The 22095-nt window shown below is 37.3% G+C and overlaps 1 protein-coding gene and 1 non-coding gene across 7 annotated transcripts in view; one reads left to right on the top strand and one right to left on the bottom strand.

Moving 5' to 3' along the window:
• Positions 1 to 2942: 2942 nt before the first annotated feature.
• Positions 2943 to 22095, top strand: part of SETD2 (SET domain containing 2, histone lysine methyltransferase) — an 84981-nt gene continuing 65828 nt past the window's right edge. For 3 of the 6 annotated variants that reach the window (XR_010946999.1, XR_010947000.1, XR_010947001.1), the window contains exons 1-7: positions 2943 to 3004; positions 4458 to 8818; positions 12021 to 12152; positions 14927 to 15055; positions 18333 to 18456; positions 19646 to 19723; positions 21655 to 21752. Coding sequence is in view for 3 of the 6 variants with exons in the window: in XM_067754161.1 (XP_067610262.1) it covers positions 2963 to 3004; positions 4458 to 8818; positions 12021 to 12152; positions 14927 to 15055; positions 18333 to 18456; positions 19646 to 19723; positions 21655 to 21752 (4964 nt within the window). In the remaining 3 variants the exon portion in view is untranslated. The remainder of the gene's footprint in view (positions 3005 to 4457; positions 8819 to 12020; positions 12153 to 14926; positions 15056 to 18332; positions 18457 to 19645; positions 19724 to 21654; positions 21753 to 22095) is intronic. The other 3 variants (XM_067754160.1, XM_067754159.1, XM_067754161.1) reach the window with 2 other exon arrangements.
• On the bottom strand, positions 9729 to 9835 carry LOC137233211 (U6 spliceosomal RNA). Its single transcript, XR_010947373.1, has one exon. It is a non-coding gene; the product is annotated as a U6 spliceosomal RNA (small nuclear RNA).

The following is a 22095-nucleotide window of genomic DNA, read 5'->3' as shown; positions in this document are numbered from 1 at the left end:
GGCCTCACAATTTCATTAATATCTTTAAAAAGGGCTTGTCCTCTTATTGCTGTGGCAGTCTACTCACCTGGCCACACCTAGGTATTATCTTCTGAAGGGTACTCCAACTCTGAAATATTAGTCTGACCATAATGTCCAATTCCTTCACAATACCCTTCTACTACTCTTTCTGGTTTCCACCACATCTACTCTTTGAAGCTGCTGCTATCTTGTCCCTACCCTGTTCCTTCAGTTTATCAGCTTCCTTCAGATTTTACTCCCTATTCTATTATCTGTGGATCATTCTTGGGAATGCCTTCAATTCTCTCAGCCCCTTGCCGCCTTCTACCTCTCTTGTCCCACCCAACTTGATAGAGTAACTCATCAGTCGTTTGTCCTCATTGCTTCTAGATAGCCTAATGCTGCAAGGGGAAGTAACATAAGTGTGCCAATGACTCTGATTATAAATTAGTAATGTCCAACTTGGGGCAGCAACATTGAAGATTATAGTCTGCTTCCATTTTTGTTCCCCACACTTGAATTTTTCCAAGTCTTTTACCTTGTCCCTGCCCCTAACTTTCAACTAATGATGTCAGAGAGAAATACAGGCCAAAAGGAATATTCTTGCTTTATTTTGAAACTTACCTATGTCTTTACTCATCTATATCCCCTTCTCTCAAGATCATTCCCTCCTCCATCTGTTGCAGTGATTCCATTTTTTTCCTTTGATCTAAACACATCGTTTGCTCACCTGCTGTATTTATGATGGGGGGTGGGGGAAGCAAGGTACAGAATGGCTTGTGTGGTATGATTACTGTACTCAAAAAGAAAAACAAAAATCTCTGTTTTAACACCCTCCCCACACACAAAAGAAGTGTTAGAAGGCTCTGTATACCAAGGTGTTTGCAGCAGTTGTCTCTGGATGGGTTGGATTGTGGACTTTTCTTTTTGCTTGTGTGTAATTTGATTTCTATTAACATGAAATGATTTTAAGATGAGAAAAATTGGATATTTTCCCCCATATTTTCTGTATGTGCTTATATTGTTTTTATTATAAATTTATTTTTAAAAATATTTATTTATTTATTTGGCTGCACTGGGTCTTTGTTGTGGCATGCAGGGTCTCTGTTGAGGCATGCAGGGTCTTCGTTGTGTCATGCAGGATCTAGTTCCCTGACCAGGGATCAAACCCGGGCCCCCTGCATTGGGAGCGCAGAGTCTTAACCACTGGACCACCAGGGAAGTCCCCTTTTTATTATAAATTTTAAAAATATTATCAAGTTATGGGAAATGCCTTGCTATCTTTGTCAAGCAGTTTTCTGATTTCTGAATTGAAACTTTATTTCCTCCCCCCACATGCCCACTCAAGTCCCACATTTATAATGTTTCCTTAGCCCTTTGATCATGTGATCACTTTGATTACAGCTTGTCAGAATTCTTTTCACTTGTTTATCCAAAGTATAAGTGCTGAGACTTAGGAAAGGGTTCTGGTAACCTCAGTATTTCCAGCACTTTGTGTGTATGGATACCGTGAAGACAACCACGAATGCTTTTTCTAAAACATCCACTGAAAAGAGGAGTACAAATACGAATGACATTGCAAATGCTTGGACATCTCCAGGTTCCTTTTCTGTTCTTTAAAAAAAAATTTCACATGGTACTAATTTAAATCGAATGTAGTATGCCGTATTGTGAGACACAATTATTTTTTTTAATCACTAAGAAAGGAAAAAACTCTGCCAATTAGACTGTGATGTTATTGATAGTATGATGCATTGTGTAGAGGTGTTATACGTGGGAAAAATGTATATCATAGAATTGATGAAATACAGCAGTTCTAAGGTCACATCTCTGTAGTCTTTGTGGCTTTAGAGTAGAAAAAAGTGTTTAACCCTGGCACTGCTTTAGATCTCATCCATGTATTGCCAACTTTGTTTCCCCTTCATTACTTTGTTTTGTATGGCTACCATGGACTCTGGTGAATGCACTGAATTATGGTGGAGTAAAGCCTACATTTAGGAAAAGGATTTTTAGTACATTTCTTTTAAGGGGCATTTAAGACAGATTATTGTACTCCAGTCTTGCCACATAGTCTACAGAGACACTGGCATAAAATACAAATCTGGCTGTTATAGCGTAAAACCCTTTTGTATCTTCTCTTCCCCCAGTGTGCTTCAGTGCACTGGTATACACCAGACTTTTAGCTTTTGATTCCTCAGTCAGGACATAGTGTGGTTATCTTTGTTAGAATATAACTGTGAGCTCAGAAAGCCACATGCTCTGATGTAGAGTGTAAACCTTGCATTAAGCAAAGGGACTGCTGAACAGATACCAGAACAGGTTGAGAACCACTAATTCATAAGATAAAATGTTTCTCATCGTAAGAGACCTGGTCTCTGGACCTGGCCACTGCTCCCTACTTTGGCTAATTATTGGCTTCTTTCTGCCTTATGCTTTATACTCAGGTAACATTATTTTATAGTTTCCTTGCTCATATTGTTCTATGTTTTAATCTCTATATCTTTGCCTGGGATCTTCCTTCGTTAAGGATCTCCCTTCAAATTCATTCTTCAAAAACTAATTTTTCTTTTAGAAAGGATTCTTTGCATTCCTATCCTTCCACTAAACTGAGTTGCTTATCTTCCTCATTGCTGTTACATTTGTGCATATTTCTATCCTTGTATTTACTCCATTATGTTGGAATTACTTTTATAACAAAATTATATTTTGTATTTACAGGAAACTGTAAGAGCTTCTTGAGGGCAGGGACTCTGCTTTATTCACCTTTTCTCTCCATCACCTAGCACAGTGCATGACACTATCTTCTTTAAACATTTGCTATGCTAAATGTAACTAAGGCTATGAAGGAACGGACAGCCTATATAGAATATACCTGGAGGTTGTAGGTATCCTAAGTTTTAATAAAAAACAACTTACATTTCAATCGGTTTTAAGTATTTATGATTTCTTTTTATTCTTTTGCATGCTTTCTTGGCTGGATGACAATAGAGAAGAAGAAAATGAGGTATGTATAATTTAATTAGGTATTCAGCGATTATGAGCTTGAAAACATTCAAAATTTAGCTGTCATTTTGAATGTGAAATGAAGTAATAGTTTTTGCTTAGTTTTGTTTTTGGATCTATAGTAATTCATTCCAGTGAGGGATGTTGTATATCTCAAGAAAATGGTTTTTAGACTTCGGAGTTTCAAGAGCTTTAGTCAAGGTAAAGGAAGCTGGCAACTTTGGAGACAGCTTTTTACCTGTTTTTACGCATTGAGCTTCCATGTAAAATTCAATTTGAAAAGTGAATTTTCTTTCTTAAAAAGTATTTGAAGACCACTGCTCTGTGATAATGCATGTGAAAACATTTACTTTCCCACTTGAATGGTAACTGTATAATTTTGAAAACTGATCTCAGATTTTACCATGTTGAAGTAGAAAACTGTTCTCTTAAATAACCAGACTTGATTAAAGAATGTCAGTTAGAAAAATGTTGTAGATGGCAAGTGTACTATCTTTAATTTAGGCTTGAGTTTGTTGCTATAGACTTTCCTGCTGTTCTGTCTACAACCGAGGTTATGCCTTTAACTTCTAACGCCCATCAGTTCCTTTGGTGGTTTGGCAAATAAAGAAGGGTGAAGTCTTCTTAGATGTATACTTTGTAGTTGTCGTTCACGGTAGGATCAGACTATAAATCAGCATGGCCTGGGTGTGTGGGGCCCAGGCAGATGCAGTAGTAGTTTGCCAGGACAGAGTAATTTCCAGGAAGGCAGAAAGGCCTGGTCCCCATTTGGTTACCTCATCTGTGAAATGAGTGAGATGGGAGACTGCTCTATACCGGTGGTTTACCAAATCTAGGAAGTCCCTCAGAATTGCCTGAGATGCTTGTTCTCAAAAAACAAAACAAAATAAACTTTATTCACCTTAGAGCTATTGAATTGTTATTTCCTGGAGTTTTGTCACAGATCTATATTTCTACCAAGTACCCAAGTGATTCTATGTGATACCAGAAGACCACTGGTTATAATGACTTCTGATGTTTCTTCTCAGATAGGACACAAGAACAAAGTATTTTCATTACTGAGATGTTAGCTGTTGCTCTCTATCCACATGTCCTCTTGTAGTGTATCTTGAAATACACATCAGATTATTTTTTAAATTCTCATTAAAAATTCTGCCTGGAAAATAGTTATAAAACTGGATAAAATTCTTTAAGATAAGAATGGAAAAATATAGATAATTGTTGAAACTGAGGATGTTTACTTAGAGGTTTATTAAACAATTCTCTGTACTTTTGGGTATGTTTGAAAATTTCCATAATAAAGAGTTTTTAAAAATGCATATATAGCTTAATGAAATTCATGCTGTTTGTCATTAAAAAGGACTTTTCATTTCCCTTACATTTTAAACTGTGATGCTAGCCATTTGAAAGTAACTTTATTGTAGTAGTAACTGCTTTTTTTTGTTCATTTATAGGCAAAGATTGAAAATGTGCAGAAAACAGGTTTCATCAAAGGACCAATGTTCAAAGGTGTTGCTTCTAGTCGGTTTTTGCCCAAAGGCACCAAGACAAAAGTTAATTTGGAGGAACAGGGACGACAGAAGGTGTCATTCAGCTTCAGCCTTACAAAGAAAACTTTGCAGAACAGGTTTCTGACGGCACTTGGCAGTGAAAAGCAAAATGATACTCCAAATTCCCCAGTTGTACCTCTTCAAGTAGACTCGACCCCTAAAATTAAAATGGACATTGGAGATACATTATCTACTACAGAAGAATCTTCCCCACCAAAATCAAGGGTAGAATTGGGCAAAATCCATTTTAAGAAACATCTGCTTCATGTAACATCCAGGCCACTGCTGACTTCTACCACAGCAGTGGCATCTCCATCTCCTCCCATAGTACCATTACCAGCAGTCATAGCAGAATCAACAACTGTAGACTCGCCACCCTCATCTCCACCTCCACCACCTCCACCTCCCCAAGCCACAACACCCTCATTACCAGCACCAGTAACAGAGCCAGTGGCCTTGCCACACACACCAGTGACAGTTCTGATGACAGCACCAGTAGATGTAGCTGCTAGAGCATTGAAGGAACCACCAGTTACAATTGTACCAGAATCATCAGAAGTGGACACTAAGCAGGACCCTGTGTCTAATAGTTCAGAAGAACACATAACTCACAATTTGAATGAGCAAGCAGATATTCCTTCACAAAAAGAAGATTCCCATATTGGGAAGGAAGAAGAAATTCCAGATAGTTCTAAGAGTAGTCTGGGCTCTAAAAAAACAGGTTCTAAGAAGAAATCCTCACAATCTGAAGGCACCTTTCTTGGTTCAGAATCTGATGAAGATTCTGTACGGACTTCCTCAAGTCAAAGATCTCATGATTTAAAATTTTCAGCCAACATTGAAAAAGAAAGAGATTCAAAAAAGAGCTTAGCAACTTTAAAAAGTGAGGATTTAGGGAAATCTTCACGATCTAAAACAGAGAGAGATGATAAATATTTTAGCTACTCAAAACTTGAAAGAGATACTCGTTATATATCTTCTCGCTGTAGATCAGAGAGAGAGCGAAGGCGGAGCAGGTCTCGTTCTAGATCTGACAGAGGTTCTAGAACTAGTTCATCCTATTCTCGGTCAGAACGATCCCATTATTATGACTCTGATCGTCGCTACCATAGGAGTTCCCCTTATCGAGAGAGGGCACGCTATTCTCGGCCATATACAGATAACAGGGCAAGAGAAAGTTCTGACTCAGAAGATGAGTATAAGAAGACATACTCAAGGCGCACCTCATCTCATTCTTCCTCTTACAGAGACCTAAGGACACCATCCTCCTATTCTAAATCTGATCGAGACTGTAAAACTGAGTCCTCTTATTTAGAGATGGAGAAGAGAGGAAAGTATTCCTCAAAATTAGAAAGAGAATCCAAAAGGACTTCAGAAAATGAAGCAATGAAAAGATGTTGTTCTCCCACTAATGAACTGGGATTCCGACGGGGGTCATCATATTCCAAGCATGGTAACAGTGCTTCCCGTTATAAATCTGCCCCTTCAAAACCTGCACCCAAGGCTGATAAATTTAAAAATTCTTTCTGTTGTACAGAATTGAATGAGGAAATCAAACAGTCTCATTCTTTTAGTTTACAGACTCCTTGTTCAAAAGGTAGTGAATTAAGAATGATTAGTAAAGTTACTGAAAGAGAGAAGATTGGGTCTCCATCTCCATCAAATCGATTAAATGATTCACCTACTTTTAAAAAGCTAGATGAATCACCTGTTTTTAAGTCTGAATTTATAGGACATGATAGCCATGATAGTATTAAGGAATTAGACTCTTTATGTAAAGTGAAGAATGATCAATTAAGAAGTTATTGTCCCACAGAATTTAATATAAATGGATCTCCTGGGGCAGAATCTGATTTGGCAACATTTTGCACTTCTAAACGTGACACTGTTTTGATGTCTTCTGATGATAGTGTGACTGGATCAGAGGTATCCCCTTTGGTCAAAACGTGTTTGCTTTCATCAAATGGATTTCAAAATATTAATAGATGTAAAGAAAAAGACTTGGATGATACTCGCATGCAGCATAGTAAGTCAGAAAGCCCATTTAGAGAAACAGAACCTCCAGTGTCGCCACACCAGGATCAACTCATATCTTTGCCAGTTATGACTATAGATTACTCCAAAACAGTAGTTAAAGAACCAGTTGATGTGAGAGTTTCTTGCTGTAAAACCAAAGATTCAGATATATACTGTACTTCAAACGACAGCCGCCCTTCTTTTTGTCATTCCGGAGCTGAAAATACTGAGCCTTTAGTAACGAAGATTTCTTCAAATAGCTTTATGAACATGCATTTGAAATCAAAAACAGTTATATGTGATAATGGAAGTCTGACAGATCAGCACTCAAAATTTGCATGTGGAGAATATAAGCAGAGTGTTGGTAGTACTAGTTCAGCTTCTATTAATCATTTTGATGATTTATATCAACCTACAGGGAGCTCATGTATTGCTTCATCTCTTCAGAGTCTTCCACCAGGAATAAAAGTAGACAGTTTAACTCTCTTGCAATGTGGAGAGAATACATCTTCAGTTTTGGATGCTGTGCTGAAGAGTAAAAGCTCAGAGTTTTTAAAGCATGCAGAGAAAGAAATAATAGAAGTAGGTAGTGGCCTTCCTGATTCAGGAAGAGGATTTGCTTCCTGGGAAAACAGGCATAATAATGGACTATCTGGGAAATGTGTGCAAGAGGCTCAAGAAGAAGGGAATTCCATACTGCCTGATAGAAGAGGAAGACCAGAAATCTCTTTAGATGAAGAAGGTGGAAGAGGACATGCACATACTTCTGATGATTCAGAAGTTGTATTTTCTTCTTGTGATTTGAATTTAATCATGGAGGACAGTGATGGTGTAACATATACCTTAAAATGTGACAGTAGTGGTCATGCCTCAGAGATTGTATCTACTGTCCATGAAGATTATTCTGGTTCTTCCGAAAGTTCAAGTGATGAAAGTGATTCAGAAGATACAGATTCTGATGATAGCAGTATTCCAAGAAACCGTCTTCAGTCTGTTGTGGTTGTGCCAAAGAATTCTACTTTGCCCATGGAAGAAACAAGTCCTTGTTCTTCTAGGAGCAGTCAAAGTTACAGACACTATTCTGACCACTGGGAAGATGAGCGATTGGAGCCAAGGAGGCATTCATATGAGGAAAAATTTGAGAGTATAGCAAGTAAAGCCTGTCCTCAAACTGAGAAGTTCTTCTTTCATAAAGCAACAGAGAAGAATTCAGAAATTTCTTTTATACAGCCCAGCCGAAAACAGATAGATAATCACATGTCTGAAATTGCTCATCCTCAGAGTGATGGGGTTGATAGTACAAGTCATACAGACATAAAATCTGACCCTCTAGGTCATCCAAATTCTGAGGAAGCAGTGAAAGCCAGAATAACTTCTAGGCAGCAAGAAGAGCTGCCAGTTTATTCTTCTGATGATTTTGAAGATGTCTCAAGTAAGTCTCGGCAACAGACCACTTTCCCTAACAGGCCAGATAGTAGACTGGGGAAAACAGAGTCAAATTTTTCTTCTTGTGAGATCTCCCGAGTGGATGGTTTCCGTTCATCAGAAGAGCTCAGAAATCTAGGGTGGGACTTCTCTCAACAAGAAAAGCCTACTACCACATATCAGCAACCTGACAGCAGCTATGGAGCCTGTGGTGGACACAAGTATCAGCAAAGTGCAGAACAGTATAGTGGGACACGTAATTACTGGCAAGGCAATGGCTACTGGGATCCAAGATCAGCAGGTAGACCGCCTGGAACTGGGGTTGTGTATGATCGAATTCAAGGGCAGGTACCAGATTCCTTAACAGATGACCGTGAAGAGGAGGAGAATTGGGATCAACGTGGAGGATCTCACTTTTCAAGCCAGTCCAATAAATTTTTTCTGTCCCTTCAGAAGGACAAGGGATCCGTGCAAGCACCTGAAATAAGCAGCAATTCCATTAAGGACTCTTTAGCTGTGAATGAGAAGAAAGATCTTTTGAAAAACTTAGAAAAAAATGATATGAAAGATAGAGGGCCTCTTAAAAAAAGGAGACAGGAATTGGAGAGTGATTCTGAAAGTGATGGTGAGCTTCAGGACAGAAAGAAAGTTAGAGTGGAGGTAGAGCAGGGAGAGACAGCAGTGCCTCTAGGCTCAGCATTGGTTGGGCCTTCGTGTGTCATGGAGGACTTCAGGGACCCACAGCGGTGGAAGGAATGTGCCAAACAAGGGAAGATGCCTTGTTACTTTGATCTGATTGAAGAAAATGTTTATTTAACAGAAAGGTAAGCCAAATTAATACTTGTTGGACAAGTATTAACCTCGTTTTGTAGGAAAAAAATTAACTTTCAAAAGTTCAGAATATATGAGCTCAATTGTATGAAATATGGTTGTGTGATAAAATGTAACTTAAAAAATTTTAAAAGTGTATTTACCTATTTAGATTTGATGGTGTACAGTCCCCCAATTTTCCCCCCCACCCCACACACAGGAAGGGGATGTCTAAATTTTTTTTTTTTTTGGTCCCATTACCTCTTTGGTTCTAGAAGTACATTAAAAAAAGTATATAGACCAGCCCAGTTTTTCTTAAATTTCTTCTACATGTGAAACTGTGGCAGAAAGTGAAACAAAACTCCAGCAAAATAGTCTGCTTTTAGAGAAGAAAAAAGTTACGTTGGATTTTTTTTTCCTTCATTCTGAACATTTTTTTTAACATCTTTATTGGAGTATAATTGCTTTACAATGGTGTGTTAGTTTCTGCTGTATAACAAAGTGAATCAGCTATATAGATACATATATCCCCATATCTCCTCCCTCTTGCGTCTCCCTCCCACTCTCCTGATACTATCCCACCCCTCTAGGTGGACACAAAGCACCGAGCTGACCTCCCTGTGCTATGCGGCTGCTTCCCACTAGATATCTATTGTGCATTTGGTAGTGTATATATGTCCGTGCCACTCTCTCACTTCGTCCCAGCTTACCCTTCCCCCTCCCGGTGTCCTCAAGTCCAGTCTCTACGTCTGCGTTTTTATTCCTGTCCTGCCCATAGGTTCTTCAGAACCATTTTTTTTTTTTTTAGATTCCATATATATGTGTTAGCATACGGTATTTGTTTTTCTCTTTCTGACTTCACTCTGTATGACAGTCTCTAGGTCCATCCACGTCACTAGAAATAACTCAACTTCGTTTCTTTTTAAAAATATGGAACCCTTCACGAATTTGCATGTCGTCCTTGCGCAGGGGCCGTGCTAATTTTCTCTGTATTGTTCCAATTTTAGTATATATGCTACAGAAGCGAGCACCATTCTGAACATTTTTGAAAAATATCATTAGGTACTTTACAAGCTGGAACTCGATTAGAATATAGTTTTCTTTTGTCATGTTTCAAAATCTGTTGCTAGTAGATTAAACTTGGCAATAGCATAACAAGTCTTTAAGTTTTAAATGGTGAAATCCCTAACATGAAACAAGGTATAATGAGACTAGGATAATAAAAACAAATTCCTAGAGCACAGATTCTCAGTCGACTTTCTTACACCTCTCTTTGATAATCTTGTTTTCCCAATGTAAATATATGTTGAATATGCCTTTAAAAAAAATTTATAGTCTCCTAACCACCTACCTCCTTTTGGAAATTTCTCCTCTAGTTGAGAATCAACTTAGCCATCATCCCTTTAAGCATTCAGAATTTTTTAAAATGAAGACATTTTCCACTGTGGATAAGGTAAAAGACTTCATCTTAAAGTTAGACCCATCAGAAGTTTTTCCTATTTAAATAGCAAAAAAAAAAAAACCACTTTTTTTTTTAAGGATAAAGCGGGCCTCTTACAATTACGTTCATTTGTAACTAGTTGTAAATTAGGTTTAACTTCAAAATATTGAATATTTTAAGTGGTACTCCTTAAGAATTTTGTGAGTAGAGTGATGCAACTTACATGATCTTTGTGAAAGAATAGAAATAAAATTAATCAACCCAACCCTCTGGATTTTATTCAGTGAGTTTCATATACATAATTGGTTGGTGAGAGGCCTTTTAAAGTGCTTGATATAAGCTGGGCATTTATAGAAGCCACTAAGAAGACAAATTATTGTAAAATAGTATGTGCATTCTTATGTCTAGTGAAAATAGGCTTACCTGAGCGAAATCTGTGCCCGTTAGTCCTCATCTGGCCTTTTTGGAGCAATACAACATAAAGCTACTGTTTTTACACATAGCTCTTAAGTACTTATAAAAAGATAATTTGTTTATCTTTAGTCATCTTTCTTCAGGCTAAGCATGTTCTTATGCTCATTAATGAATTATATCTTTAATTGATCCAGATGAATCATACTTGGTATTCAAACTTAGTGGAAACTATCATGACACACTAGGTACTTTATAAAACTGAGACTGTAGTAGAACATATGTTGGAGATGAAAGCAGATTAGTTAGATTAAGACAGTCACTTAGAGCAGCTGTGCTCTTCACTTGTCTAATAGCTGAAGAGTAAGTCATAGTTCCCTAATCTTAAGAAAGGGATCTTATTCGTCTGTCCTTGATTTTTTTTTTCCTTTTTGACAAAGATCAAAAAATAGAGTTCAACAAAAAGACCAGTAAATAATCACATTCTCACTTTTGCTTTGCAAACTCTGGCTTAGGTTTTTATGAACCCAGTCAATTTCGAACATTTATCTTCTCCCCGCCAAATCTACACTGAGAAAGTTTAGTCCTCTGTAGTAATGCTATTCTATAATAATATATACGTCATTCTTTTTTCTTTTTTAAATCATTCAGTCTTCTTTTAAACAGGATTTGTACAAAAGTGATGTTGCTAAAGGATTCTCTAAAGGATTTGATTGAGCTAAATTCTTAATTAAAAACTCCTTTTTCTTTCTAAAGCAACTCCTTTTCTTCCTTAGCCTTGTATCTCAACTATTATTTGTATATCCATGAGGCCTGATACTTTTTTTTTTTTTGGGCTGCTCCACTGCATGCGGGATCCTAGTTCCCCGACCAGGGATTGATCCCTCGCCCCCTGCAGTGGAATCGCGGAGTCTTAACCACTGGACTGCAGGGAAGTCCATGAGGACTGATTCTTAAACCTAACTTTAATTAATCAGCTATGTTATTATTTGATATTCATGAGTTTTCCTATTTCTCTGTGGAGCCAAATATGACTATTAACATTTGAAACTGCTCAGAGTTCAAGGTTTAGATGACAAGGACTAGGAAATAAGGACTGAGTCCAAAATGATAGACCTGAACTTACCCCAGCTTCCCATTTGCCAAGGCTGAGGTTGTCTCTCTCACCTGTTTTGCAATACAATTCCTAGTGTTTTCAGTCTCATAAATGCTTAGTGGTTAGATGTTTTCTTCTTTTTGAATGATTGACTTAACGAGAATCATTAAATGGGAAACTAGTGAGATTTAGCACATTTTTGATTGTGTATGTTGTATCATTGCCAGGACATTTTTTTAACCAATTTTAATAAAATTTTACCCACTAGAAAGAAGAATAAATCCCATCGGGATATTAAGCGAATGCAGTGTGAGTGTACACCTCTTTCTAAAGATGAAAGAGCTCAAGGTGAAATAGCATGTGGGGAAGATTGTCTTAATCGTCTCCTCATGATTGAATGGTAAGTAAATTAGAATGCTCTGCTTTTGCTCAACTATTCTATTAAATGTCTCTAAATTTTAAGAAGAATTATTAGGAGTAAAATTTAACTTTTCTCCTTCTACCTATTGTGGAGTATTTCTGAGCAATGAAATCTCCAATGTGTAATAGTGTTTATAAGGAGGCAGATTTCCCTTGCATTGTGCGTTAGATTATAGTACATATTGTAAGTGCTCTGTAAAGTAGCCCTAATGCTAACATAGTAATACTAATTTTTACCCAGTCTCCTTTTATCTTTTGTAAGGTTCACGTCCTGAAAGGTAAATGTTGGTATTTTTTAGCTTTTACTATAAAAATAAGCTAAAACCCTAACATTTCAAAAGTGCTTAAAGTAAAATGTCTTGCTCCCCCAAGCCTCAATCCCTCTATTTGTAGTCTTTCCAGATAATTTTTATGCCTATACCAGCATGGGTAGACGTTTCCTCTTTTTATGTGTAGAAATGAAGTCCTTACTATATGTACTTTTTGAAACTTTGTTCCCTCTCACCTGCCACACACGCTTTTCTTTTTTTTAATATTTTTTTTTTTAATGTAACTTTGGCTGCAGTGGGACTTCATTGCTGTGCGCGGGCTTTCCCTAGTTGTGGCGAGCGGGGGCCACTACCTGCCACCATGCACGGGCCCCTCATCGTGGTAGCTGCTCTTGTTGCAGAGCATGGGCTCTAGGCACGCGGGCCTCAGTAGCTGTGGCTCGTGGGCTCTAGAGCACAGGCTCAGTAGTTGTGGCGCACGGACCAAGTTGCTCCGGGACATTTGGGATCCTCCCGGACCAGGGCTCGAATGCATGTCCCCTGCATTGGCAGGCGGATTCTTTAACCACTGTGCCACCAGGGAAGTCCCCACACTTTTAATTAAATATGTTTTGGAGACCTATTCAGAGCTACATATTTAGACCTATCTAAATCTTTCTCTTGACTACATTATGTATTCTATTCATAGTTAACCCATATTTATTAATCTTCTATTGATAGACATTTGCTTCCATATTTTTCATATAAACAGTAAATATCTTTACATTAAAAAATGTGATTTTTAAAAAAAAACCAGTCGGATTGAAAATTGTATCATTTTTAACATGGAAAGAATATTAAGGTGATTTATAGTGTAGGTACCTTATTTTTAGTGTTAATGAAGTGTTTTTTCCCAAAACTCAGTTTTTGGTTTTGCTTATGTAATAGTGTTACAAAAATAAAACATATACCTCAAAAAATAAAAAAGAGAAAGCATTTTTGGTATTTTTAAATGTAAACTAAAAGCAGAGATGACAGTAAACATATAAGGAGAGAAGAGGGATTTCCTTGGTGGCACAGTGGTTAAGAGTCCGCCTGCCAATGCAGGGGACACGGGTTTGAGCCCTGGTCTGGGAAGATCCCACATGCCGCGGAGCAACTAAGCCTGTGCGCCACAACTACTGAGCCTGCGCTCTAGAGCCCACAAGCCACAACTACTGAGCCCGTGTGCCACAACTACTGAAGCCTGTGAGCCTAGAGCCCGTGCTCCGCAACGAGAAGCCACCACGATGAGAAGCCTGCACACTGCAACTAAGAGTAGCCGCCACTCACCACAACCAGAGAAAGCCCACGCACAGCAACAAAGACCCAACGCAGCCAAATTAATTAATTAATTAAAAAAGAAGAGAAGACATAAGAACAGTATTCTCCTAATTTGACATTGTTGCCCTAGTCTCTGCATTTTTCTGGTTTTTCCTGTCAACCTTGTTGAACAGATATGAAGTACAGAAATTCTTTTTTCTTGTTATTCCCACGCTCAAAACTTAGTGGTTCTCAAGATTAGGTTCAAATATAACCTTGGTATTGAGAGCCCTTCATAGTACATCAACAACCTGCCTTTTCATCTTCCAGCAACCCACCTTTCTTATCAGTTATCCTTAGCTATTTTATTCCCCTTTTCTCAAGTAGGCCTTGTTTCCTATTTCTGCACACAGGTGGGCACTGTCATTGTACCTCTTGTTTTCCTTATCTGTCCATATCCTCTGTGTCATTAGAAATTCTGCTTTAATCCTACTCCTTCCGGAAAGCTTTCTTTCACTGCTTCTCTCCAGAGTGAATCCTTTATCCGTTGGACATCTGTAAAAATGTTGCTTACTACTACTGGTTTGGCAATAAATAATAATATGTTGGAAATAGTAATTTTTATTGTAGCCTTACTCAGTATTAAAAACCTTTGTATCTGTAAGCTTTGGAATATTAAGAATTCAGTAAATTTTTGATTTTATTTTTATTCTAGGATCCATGAGGGAAGAGCCTTGCCAGTTTTTATTGTGCTTACTCTGAACAGAGATATGTTTAATGACGACTTTGGTTTCTCTTAAATGTAGCTCAAGTAGTTAGCTACATTCAGAAGATGAAATTAGTGATGATTGGAGTGGAATATAAGAGAAGGTGCACTGATTGAAAATAAGTTAGCTCTGCATAGTTGTCAGAGTACTGCAAACTTACATGCAGCTTGGAAATGTATCTTAGACACTCAGGGAGGGGTAATGACCAGTTGACAAGACTGTACTTTGGGCATCATCTGTTTAACAATGTAGACACTCAATTTTAAGGAATCCCTTCATGATGGAAAGAATTATTGAGGAAGTCTCACTTGGAGGTTTACCACACATATGCTGATTATGCCATAAAGATATGGATAGATTTACATAACATTCTAGTGAACATGTTTTTGGTTCTTTTGCTGCTTTGAAGAATTAATTTTCTCCTTTTCTCATTTCAGTTCTTCTCGTTGTCCAAATGGGGATTATTGTTCCAATAGACGGTTTCAAAGAAAACAGCATGCAGATGTGGAAGTCATACTCACAGAAAAGAAAGGCTGGGGCTTGAGAGCTGCTAAAGACCTTCCTTCGTAAGTTGTTTTAATCGTCTTTCACTTCATTTGTGTTGTTGAAGTTGGTTAGATACTTTTTAGGAAAATAATTTGCCTATTACACTGAAGTTTAATAATGATTATTGTGCAGAATGACCACTTGGTAGCTACTTTGTTCGTTTTAAATTCACTTCTTTTAGGAAATTAAATAGAAATCTCTTCTGTCTATATATGAGAGAGCAGTTTGTCCCTTGTGATATTTGGACTAGGCCGGTCCTACTTTGTCTGATAGTTATGTTACCTTAATTCCAAGTAATTACCAAGTATTTGCTGTAGATCCCCACAATCCCTATGAAACTCTATAAAAAGGAGTTAGGACAGAATCTATAAAGTTGAATCTATATAAAGTTTAGTTGGGATAAGAGTAGTGGAGAGTCTGAGGATATTGAGATAGAGAATTAAAGCATACTTGATAGATACTCATTAAACATTTTTGAATGAATAAATGTTGCCTTCTAAAGTCATGTAACTTTTATATGTAATGCAATAAAAGGTTCAGTTTTATTTTCTACCATATTCGGTATTTCCTTTAACCACCAATTTTCTTACATATAGCATATTTAAGTATTCTTATGAAAGTTGAGTACCTTTTTCTTTAAAGTTAAGTATATACAGATTACATTTGTTTATGATTGAAGAATTTTAAAAAATACATCAAAGGAATAAAGGAAGAAAAACAGTTGCTGATTCTAGTGATTCAGGCACAACTATTCTTTCAGAATCCTAAGCATATGGCCAAACTTGAATGGGAATTGGGATGGAGTGAGGGGTTTTAGTCTTTTTATTGTGGGGATTCAAAGCAACCAGGTAGCAAAAAACCTAATAATAACCACCACCACTACCACCAGGTAATTTAGTTTTCTGACAGGAACCTCATATATCTTTTGAAAGCCAAATCATTTAGTTTTTATTGTGAAAATAGGAAATGATCTTATCCTTTTGAGAACCAACCAGAAAAAAACCATGTTTTATTATATAAAAAAGTAGATAGTAGGAACCTCATATATTTCCCTTTTCTGCAAAGTATTATCAGAGTATTTTGGTTTATAACCATTTTTAAATTGTTTATTTGAAACAAGTATCTCAGAATCATCTCAGTATGTTTCATATCCAAATTCATTGGATCCTTTATAATATTTTAAATAAATAATAGACTAAGCTTCCCTTGAACACTGTTAACAACACTGAACTCAGTACTTGCCAAGGCAGTCTGGTGCATTTCTAAAATCACTAACTCTGGTCTAGATGCAGGTTTTTAGGTATGCTTTCTTTTATTCTACTCAAGCCAGCCAGGCTTTTCTTTTGGAGAGTCTTTTTAAAATTTTTTTAAAGGAACTCCAGTTTGGACATAACCCTCTCTTACAGGGGTAGTAATGGACACTGCCTCTTGGCAGAGTCTGCACTAACATAGCTTCAACTTTAATGTAAATTCTTGTTGTATGCAACAGAGACTATTTGATGGCTCAGGAGTCCGTTTCTGTTATGAGGAAGGAGATGGGAGAAGAGAGGAGAGAATGCGTGACTGGTTCACATAGCAGGTTAAAATTTCCTAAAGCTCTTTAGCTTTCCTCAGCTACTCACAAAGAACCCTGCTTTGGTAAAATATACCAGGACTTAATGTTTCCATGATTCCCACACTTTCACTCATGTACTTCCATGTGCTGATGGTAATACCAATTTTATAAATTTTTAACTCTAAGCTATTTAGATGTTCACTGGTAGAGTATTCCCATTTAAGAAGGGCATACTGTCAGATGTGCACAGTATGAGGAGGAGGTATTTGGAACAAACTGCTAGTTACTGTTAAAATACCATGACAGACTCCACCAAAAAAAAAAGCAAATTCTTACCAAAACCCTCAAGTTTTAGGCTGTAGGAATGGAAGGCAGTGCTGTCCAGGTTGACTTAATGTTATTGGATACCAAATGGGACTTCGTTTTTTTGGGATGGGGGGGTGGAGTAAAATTCAAACAATATATTATTAGCCTTTTTAAAGTGCATGATTCAGTGACATTTAGTACATTCATAATATTGGGCAGCTATCACCTCTGTCTAGTTCCAAAAATTTTTATCACCCCAAAAGGAAACCCCTTACCCATTAAGCAGATTCTCCCTATTGCCCCCTCTTCCCAGCCCTTGGCAACCTCTAAATCTGCCATCTCTGTGGATTTACCTATTCTAGATATTTATATGAAATATAAATGTGGCTTTTTGTTTCTGGCTTCTTAAAGCTGTTAAACATAGCATTTTTTTAGCGTGGCCAAAAAAAAAAAAAAGGAGAAGTATACTGATTATGTCAGTATATCATAACAAATACGAATGATTTACATTTTTAAATTTTAAAAATCTCTTTGGTTAGTGTTAGGGCACGTTTGTTTATTTTCTCTCTGCACGTCTTGTGGGGTCTTAGTTCCCCGACCAGGGAATGAACCCAGGCCCCAGCAATGAAAGCGCTGAGTCCTAACCACTGGACAGCCAGGGAATTCCAGGGCATGTTTATTTTGAAAGGGTAAGACAAGACTTCTGGGTAGGTCACTTCAGGTCAGAACTTGGGAGTAAACCGTAGAGAAGCATTTGTTTACATGGAGGTAATACTTGAAGTCATTGGTGAGAATGAGCTTTTATAAAATAAAGGGAGAGGGAAGAGACTGAGAATATCTTCAATAGAGAAGAAATAGGTAAATAACCATGAACAATCAAAGGTAGAAGGTAACTGAAAGAAGCCAAGGAGAGAGCTTAATCATGACTGTTGATAAATGCTAGAGAAAACTCACAGAGAATGCAGTCAGAGAAAAGGTATATTTGACCTTTAACATCATTAGAGACCTTTGAGAGTAAAGGTAGTAGAACGGCTGCTGTATTTAAGTTGCCTTCTTTTTTCTTAGGACATAAAGCCTCTAATTTTTCACTGCTTCTGATTTCTTCACAACCATTTCTCAGTTTTGAATCATTGTTTTCATGATAATGTAAACCAGACTTGAAAGTTCGTTTTAATATCTAGTGAGAGCAAGGATATGCATTTTGGTATAAGTGTAAATTATAAAAGCTTCTTAGAGTCAACATTCTTTGAAAAGTATTAGGAAGGAGAAAATTAACCTCGATTAGTTGCTAGGCACTTTACATATATTTTAATTACATCTTGTGTAATAGCAAATCTGTCCACTTTACAATAGTTTTTAAAATTCATTATTTTTGCATGGATGTATGTGTTTTCCGTATATCTCCTAGGCAGGAAATACTGTTTTTCTTTTGCCAGGAACACCTTTGTCCTGGAATATTGTGGAGAGGTACTTGATCATAAAGAGTTTAAAGCCCGGGTAAAGGAGTATGCACGAAACAAAAACATCCACTACTATTTCATGGCCCTGAAGAATGATGAGGTAAGTGGCATGATTGTGTTTGTTTTGAAACAGATCTGGAAATTCTTGAGTTTGAAAGGGGTCATTGATACGGACTGATCTTTAAAATATATTAAGTGACCAAAATAAGGAGCTGAACAGTGTGGATAGTTTTTTTCTATTTGCTTACAAAAAGGATGAGGGAGAGGGGGGTATTTACATGTATATGTAAATGTAAACATACATGCTTCATACTACAATTCTTAAAAACTATTGATAGCCCCCAAAGAGCTTTTGTTTATGTAGATTATATTTATCAATATTTATATTAAAGACGAAAGCTGAGAAGTTGAAAATACTTATTTTTTATTAAACCATTTAAAAGTGACAATAAGCAAGCCTATTACGTTGACACAAATAGCATATGCTTTTGTGAAAATTAAGTATTTTCCAAAAAGCTTTTTTTTTTTAGTGAGGAGTACCATTTACAAATCTCTTTAATGTCTGACTTACTAGAATTTAGCTAGATTCTCATGTCTGCCTCTACATCCAATCTGGAAATGCAAGTTGTAGGGAACTATCCTAGTAGGACCTGTTGAATCTCACTCTGAGGGTGGGCTCAGCAAGAGTTTTAACAAGCTCTCAGTGGATTCAGATACATACTCAAGTTTGAGAGCTGCTGCACTGTGGTATCGCATGCATTTGAAAATGAAGTTTTAAAAACTTGAAGTAAGATTGGAATATAATAGGATGTAAGAAATAGCTAAAAGAAAATGAGACATTGATAGATATGGAGATAATTTTGCCCCCTAGGTAAAATGTTGATAGTTAGAGATCTTTCTGAGGAAGACATTGGATATTTGTCACTTTGATGTGTAAAGTGATATGAGAGAGTTCTCAGAAGGAATGAGGGATTAGGGGTAAGGGTCTTAAATTTGCTGGATGCCTTGCCTTTGCAAAATGCACATATGTTTTAAGGTCTCTTTTTTTTTTTTTGCGGTATGCGGGCCTCTCACTGTTGTGGCCTCTCCCGTTGCGGAGCACAGGCTCCGGATGCGCAGGCTCAGTGGCCATGGCTCACGGGCCCAGCCGCTCCACGGCATGTGGGATCTTCCCAGACCGGGGCACAAACCCGTGTCCCCTGCATTGGCAGGCGGACTCTCAACCACTGCGCCACCAGGGAAAGCCCCTAAGGTCTCATTTTTAACTGTTAAATTATCCTTTTCCCTAGATAATAGATGCCACTCAGAAAGGAAATTGCTCCCGGTTCATGAATCACAGCTGTGAACCAAACTGTGAGACTCAAAAAGTAAGTTGAGGTAGATTTAGAGTTTGGGATATTTGTTCAAGACTGCTGTTCTGACTGTTAATTTTAGATTCTATACCAAAGGTACGCATGGATATTATTTTTTAATCATTGTACTGATTTTTTTCTTACTCTTAAACTTTTTTTTGAAATAAGTTTAGATGTATAAAATAATAAATAGTGTTGAAATAGTACAGAGTTCCCATATATTATCCTTCACTAACTTCTGCAAATGTCTACATTGAACATAACCATAATATAATTACCCAATCCAGGAAATACTATTAACTACTAACTAGTCTAAAGACCTTATTCAAGTTTTGCCATATGTCATTTTTCTAGTCTAGGATCCAATCCAGGAACTCCAGTTGCATTTAATTGTCACATCTCTGCCCATAAATTTTAGATATTGTTTAAGGTGCCGAAATGAAAAACTAAATTTTAATTTTGATGAAGTCCAGTGTGTACTGTTATATTCAGATTTTATATCAGTCTTATCCAGGTGCCAAATTTGGTAGTTTTAATAACATTTATAAGGGGCTGAATGGCCACAGATGAGAGAGACGATATATGGTATGCATGTGGATATACTGCTCCTCCTCAACAAGGCCAGACTTTGGGTCTTGGTTATCTTTATGTCCCTGTGCCTGGCACACAGTTGACACTTGATAAATTCATTTACCGAATTCGATGTAATATTTCGAGGTAATGATCTTGGTACCCTCTAATTTGTGTTTTAAGCTTAGAGTTAAAAAAAAAAGCATATAGATACATATATATGCACATTAGAATATTGGTTCTTTTTTAGGTTAAGAAAGCTGTGGACCCACGCCCTAGAAAAATATATCAGTGATTTCCTCTCATATTGAATAGTTTTGACTCTTGGATATTTTTTGCCCTTTGATATCTGTACTTATAGATCTTAGATACAGCTCTTCCAAGAGCCAAAACATACAACGAATAGGAGAACCCAGTGTGAAATTATTTAACCTAATTAAGTTCTGGTTCTATTTTTGCCTGCAGCTGGTGGCCACATGTCTAGCTGTGAGACTCCAACTGTACTGTTTCCCTTCACCTCTTTAAGTCTGGGTTTTTCATCAGTAGCAGGTTCAAATGGTCTGGACAGGCGCTTTCCAGTCAATTTACATATTCTGGAACTACAAGGTCCAATTTAATTTTTAATTATTTAATTTTTAATACCCCCATTTTAATTTTTGAGTTTTATGTATCTGCTCTGATGCTTCCCTTCCCTTTCTCTACACTCAGCATTATGACCACTGTTTCATGAAATTAAACTTCTGGCATTGTTGTTTTCCTTTTTCCACGCCCCATCTTATCTTATAGTTACTTTTAACATAAGGTAGTACAAATTCACCTGGTACTCAGTGACACCAAGCATTCCATATTTGCCTATTTTTACTACAAGTGAATCTTTACTGTGTGAAAATGTGTATTAAGGTAAGTTAAAGTAGCAGTTACTTTTTTTTTTTTTTTTTTTTTGCGGTACGCGGGCCTCACTGCTGTGGCCTCTCCCGCTGCAGAGCACAGGCTCCAGACGTGCAGGCTCATTGGCCATGGCTCACGGGCCCAGCCGCTCCACGGCACGTGGTATCCTCCCGGACCGGGGCACGAACCCGCGTCCCCTGCATCGGCAGGCGGACTCCCAACCACTGCGCCACCAGGGAAGCCCCAGCAGTTACTTTTATTAGAGTTAAATTATAGATGATATTCATCTGGTAGCTCATTAAATAAGAGTGATACTTAAGTTTATTTTGTTTTTTAATTTTCCTGTTAGCTATTTGGAAAAGCCTTTATTATCTAAAGAGGCACATGCATAATTAAGGCAGGTGATGATGATCTTTTTTTAAAAAACACCCCCACACACATAGATTAACCAGTTACTAATTTCTTTTCTTTTAAAAACAACATCTCAGTGGACTGTGAATGGACAACTGAGAGTTGGGTTTTTTACCACCAAACTGGTTCCTTCAGGCTCAGAGTTAACATTTGACTATCAGTTCCAAAGATATGGGTAAGTATTGATTCCGTTCTGTTTTGCTGCTTCTGATGCAGAAATAGACTGTTCAGATATAGGAATCTAAAACTTAGATGTGAATTACTAAGAAGTTATATGTACTGTCAGTTCTTATCTATAGTGTTCTCTTTTAGTTCTGTGTATTTTCCTTCTGTATGACACTTCAGGCCATTAAGGGATATTGTACAGGAACTACATGTTCCTCCTCTGAACTTCATGCTGCCTTATTTATATAGTTATGTTTCTAATATAATTTTAAAACTTTCTATTACAGAAATGTCAACAGGGTGTTGACATGGTATAAAGAGAACAATATAATGAATCCCTGTGTGGCCATAAT

Source organism: Pseudorca crassidens, chromosome 10 (assembly GCF_039906515.1).
Source record: "Pseudorca crassidens isolate mPseCra1 chromosome 10, mPseCra1.hap1, whole genome shotgun sequence".
Classification (NCBI taxonomy): domain Eukaryota; kingdom Metazoa; phylum Chordata; class Mammalia; order Artiodactyla; family Delphinidae; genus Pseudorca; species Pseudorca crassidens.
This window is presented reverse-complemented; position numbering and strand designations above follow the sequence as displayed.